At 49.6% G+C, this 3,186-nt stretch overlaps 1 protein-coding gene across 1 annotated transcript; it reads left to right on the top strand.

Annotated features, from left to right (window-relative positions):
• The first annotated feature begins 875 nt into the window (after positions 1–875).
• On the top strand, positions 876–1,920 carry LOC125605573. Its single transcript, XM_048775240.1, has one exon. It carries the CDS (start codon positions 1,087–1,089, stop codon positions 1,918–1,920), a length of 834 nt encoding a protein of 277 aa, XP_048631197.1. The 5' UTR covers positions 876–1,086.
• Positions 1,921–3,186: the final 1,266 nt, after the last annotated feature.

Here is a 3,186-nt window from a genome sequence, read left to right as displayed (position 1 = left end):
GCCCTTTTAATCGTCTCCTTGGTCTTATTTCGCCATTTCTGTACGGGAAACAGAGAAGAAAGAACCAGAGAAGAACTCAGAGAGAGAAAAGTCCGATAAAAGAGAGAACTTTCGATATTTGGCTGGATTGATCAAGTCCGAGTCAAGAACGATCGTCTGTGGGGTGATTCCGACTGTCTGAACGTTCGAAGATCCGACGGAAACCGCTCAAGAGGTGTCAGAAGAGACCGAATCAAACAGAACATACCGACTCTAAGACAAAGGTGAGTGCGTGGACCGTAGCCTATAGTACTGAATCGTAGTCTGAATGATAGGAATGTTCTATGTACTGATTGCTTGTCTAATTCGAATTATCTGCTAAGTTCTGGCTTGGTCCGAACAGTCGGTTCCTTCCATCGACGCATCTGGATCAGAACATGCGCCTAGAGCCGGAATGGCCTGCTAGGGCTTGTCTGTATCTGATGGCGCGTTGGCTTGGGACGATTGGGTCGGCTAAGTGACTGACTGATGATAAGCATGTCCGTTTACTGATTGATTGACTCGATTGCTTTACATGGCTGAGTGAGACGGGATGACCGCATCACTAAGCAAACTGTTGCTTATGCCTCCTTGTTTTGGATGCAGATCAGGACCAGACCCGTAAGGGTAAAGACATAGCTTGACCGCGGGACTAAGGCAGGAAGGAAGGATGGGGGATTTGGGTAGATGTAGGACGAGTTTAACTTGTAATAGCTTATAGCAAACTCACTTGTTAACTCGAACCTCACTTAATCTATTCAAATCTTATTATGCTTGCTTTTGATTGTCTGAAAACGAACTAAAACTCGGAAATAATTCTAAGTAAAGAATTAGGAAAACGGCCCAAGTCTGATCGAGGAAGTCGAGCCAGACTCGTACTGATGGTACGAAAAAATGGGTCGGGTCCTTTCAAGTGGTATCAGAGCGGAGTCGGTTCTAGGACAATCTAAGTATAGTGGGTTATTGGGGCAAACCATCCTTCCAAGCCTGACGTCTCGTGGTAAATTCTGTGTTCCGTGTTCTGATCCCAAGTTAGTTTTGACTAACTTGCCTGTGATCTGATTGCAGATGGCAAAAAGTAACCGTAACCCAAGAAGGACTGTGAATGAGACTGGTGAGGGGTCTGCGAGCAACGTGGCCAGGAATGAAGCTGGTACGGAAGAGGCTCGGAATGCTGCTCAGAATGCAGCAAATGTGAACAATGCTGCAGCCGCTGGTGCTGCTGCTGGAGCTGTTGGATTGGAAGCTGTGCTGGCTATGTTGGCACAAGTCTTGGCAAGGCTGCCTGCTGTGGCGGCACCTCCAGTGGTTCCACCTGTTGTGGATGAGGCGGAGCAAGTGGTGCAAGATGGAGAGGATGCACACGCTGCTAGGAATCCGTCTTATCTCAAGGTCATGGACCACATGCAGAAACTGGGAACCAAGTTCTTTTCGGGTGGTTCCAAACCAGTGGAAGCAGATCAATGGATTGACAGGATAGGCCGGAACTTTAAGTCGATCCGTTGTCCTCTTGCTTACAAGAAGGACATTGCTGTCCACTACTTGGACGGTGATGCGCACACCTGGTGGCGAGGTGTTGCTGCCCGGATTGGTGAGGATCAGTGCACCTGGGCCAATTTTAAGGCCGAGTTCCGTGCGAAGTACTTTCCGCCGGAAGCATTTGACCAACTTGAGGGAGCTTTCCTCAGACTGGAACAGGGATCTATGTCTGTAAGGGAATATGAAGTAGAGTTCAACAGCCTCAAGAAGTATGCTGGGCGTGAGGCAGAGTCTGAGATATCCTTGGTCCGTAAATTCATGCGCGGACTTAGGGTTGATCTCCGAACTCGTTGTAAGATCCGCAACTATGATACCGTGGCCGAACTGGTGGAAAGGCCGCGGAGCAGGAAGCGGAATCAGTGAGGAAGCCAAAGTGTTTGGCTCAGTGGCGCATGTCCATCCTGGTAAGCATGCGGGGAAGAATCAAAAGGTGGTGAAGTCTGGCACTTCCAGCAAGCCGAATGCAACCAGTCGCAGTGCGTGTTCGACTTGTGGGAAGATGCACTCTGGTGTGTGCCGTGCTGCTACGGGAGCTTGTCACCGTTGTGGAAGTATGGATCACAAGGTGCGGGATTGTCCTGAAGAAGATCAAAGGCCGAAGAGCCAGAACAGGAGTACTGGGGAACGCGTGTGCTACAACTGCGGGGAAACTGGACACTTCAAGAATCAGTGTCCAAAGGACGCACAATCTGCTGGGAAGCGTCCGAGTGATGGGCCTCAGCCGGCTGCAAAGAGGCAGGCCATCATGCCGCGGGTGTACACCATTGGTGATGAGTCGTCGGACCCAAGCACGTCTCGTCCGATCACTGGTGAGTCATCCTATCTCTCACCTTTGCCTTAAGAATTTCTGTGTGAAATTGCTTGTCTGTAGAGTAGGTCCTTAGTGTTCCGGGTGAATATGTAGGGACCTTAGTCATGGGCGGAGTGGCAGCCCATGTTCTGTTTGATTCCGGTGCATCTCACTGCTTTGTGCAACCTGAGATGCTTGGAATTGGAGAATTTCAGAAAGAAGAAGAAGAAGTAAGACCGGTTCGGGCGGCTGGTGGTCAGATCATGTACACTTCAGGAAAAATCCGAAACGTCTCTGTGATGATCGGGGGAGTGAACATGCCAGCCGACTTGGTCATTTGCCCAGTGAAATCATATGATGTGATCCTTGGAATGGATTGGCTGAGTAAATACAAGGCACATCTTGATTGTCATCGTGGCCGAGTTCAGTTTGAAATCGGCAATGGAAAGCTGGTCTATCAAGGGGTCAGACCGACCAATGGGAGTCTGATCATTTCAGCACTTCAAGCAGAACGAATGCTGGAAAAAGGGTGTGAGGCCTATCTGGCTTCAATCACGACTGTGGAAGTCGGACCTGATGCTGAGTTGGAAGGGATTCCGATTGTAAAGGAGTATGATGACGTGTTCGAATCCTTGACAGGATTACCACCGGACCGTTCTGATCCTTTCACGATTGAGCTTGAGCCGGGTACAACACCAATCTCAAAAGCTCCGTATCGGATGGCTCCGGCTGAAATGTCGGAACTGAAGAAACAGTTGGATGAGTTGGTGGAGAAAGGATTTGTGCGACCAAGCAGCTCGCCTTGGGGTGCACCAGTCTTGTTCGTGAAGAAGAAAGAT

The sequence above is a fragment of the Brassica napus genome, unplaced genomic scaffold (assembly GCF_020379485.1).
Source record: "Brassica napus cultivar Da-Ae unplaced genomic scaffold, Da-Ae ScsIHWf_775;HRSCAF=1114, whole genome shotgun sequence".
Taxonomy (NCBI): domain Eukaryota; kingdom Viridiplantae; phylum Streptophyta; class Magnoliopsida; order Brassicales; family Brassicaceae; genus Brassica; species Brassica napus.
The sequence above is the reverse complement of the archived record's forward strand: the minus strand, read 5'-3'. Positions and strand labels throughout refer to the sequence as shown.

What these genes read in the sequence shown, in the direction of transcription:
- LOC125605573 (XM_048775240.1), top strand. Translation starts at nt 1,087, where the DNA reads ATGGCAAAAAGTAACCGTAACCCAAGAAGGACTGTGAATGAGACTGGT.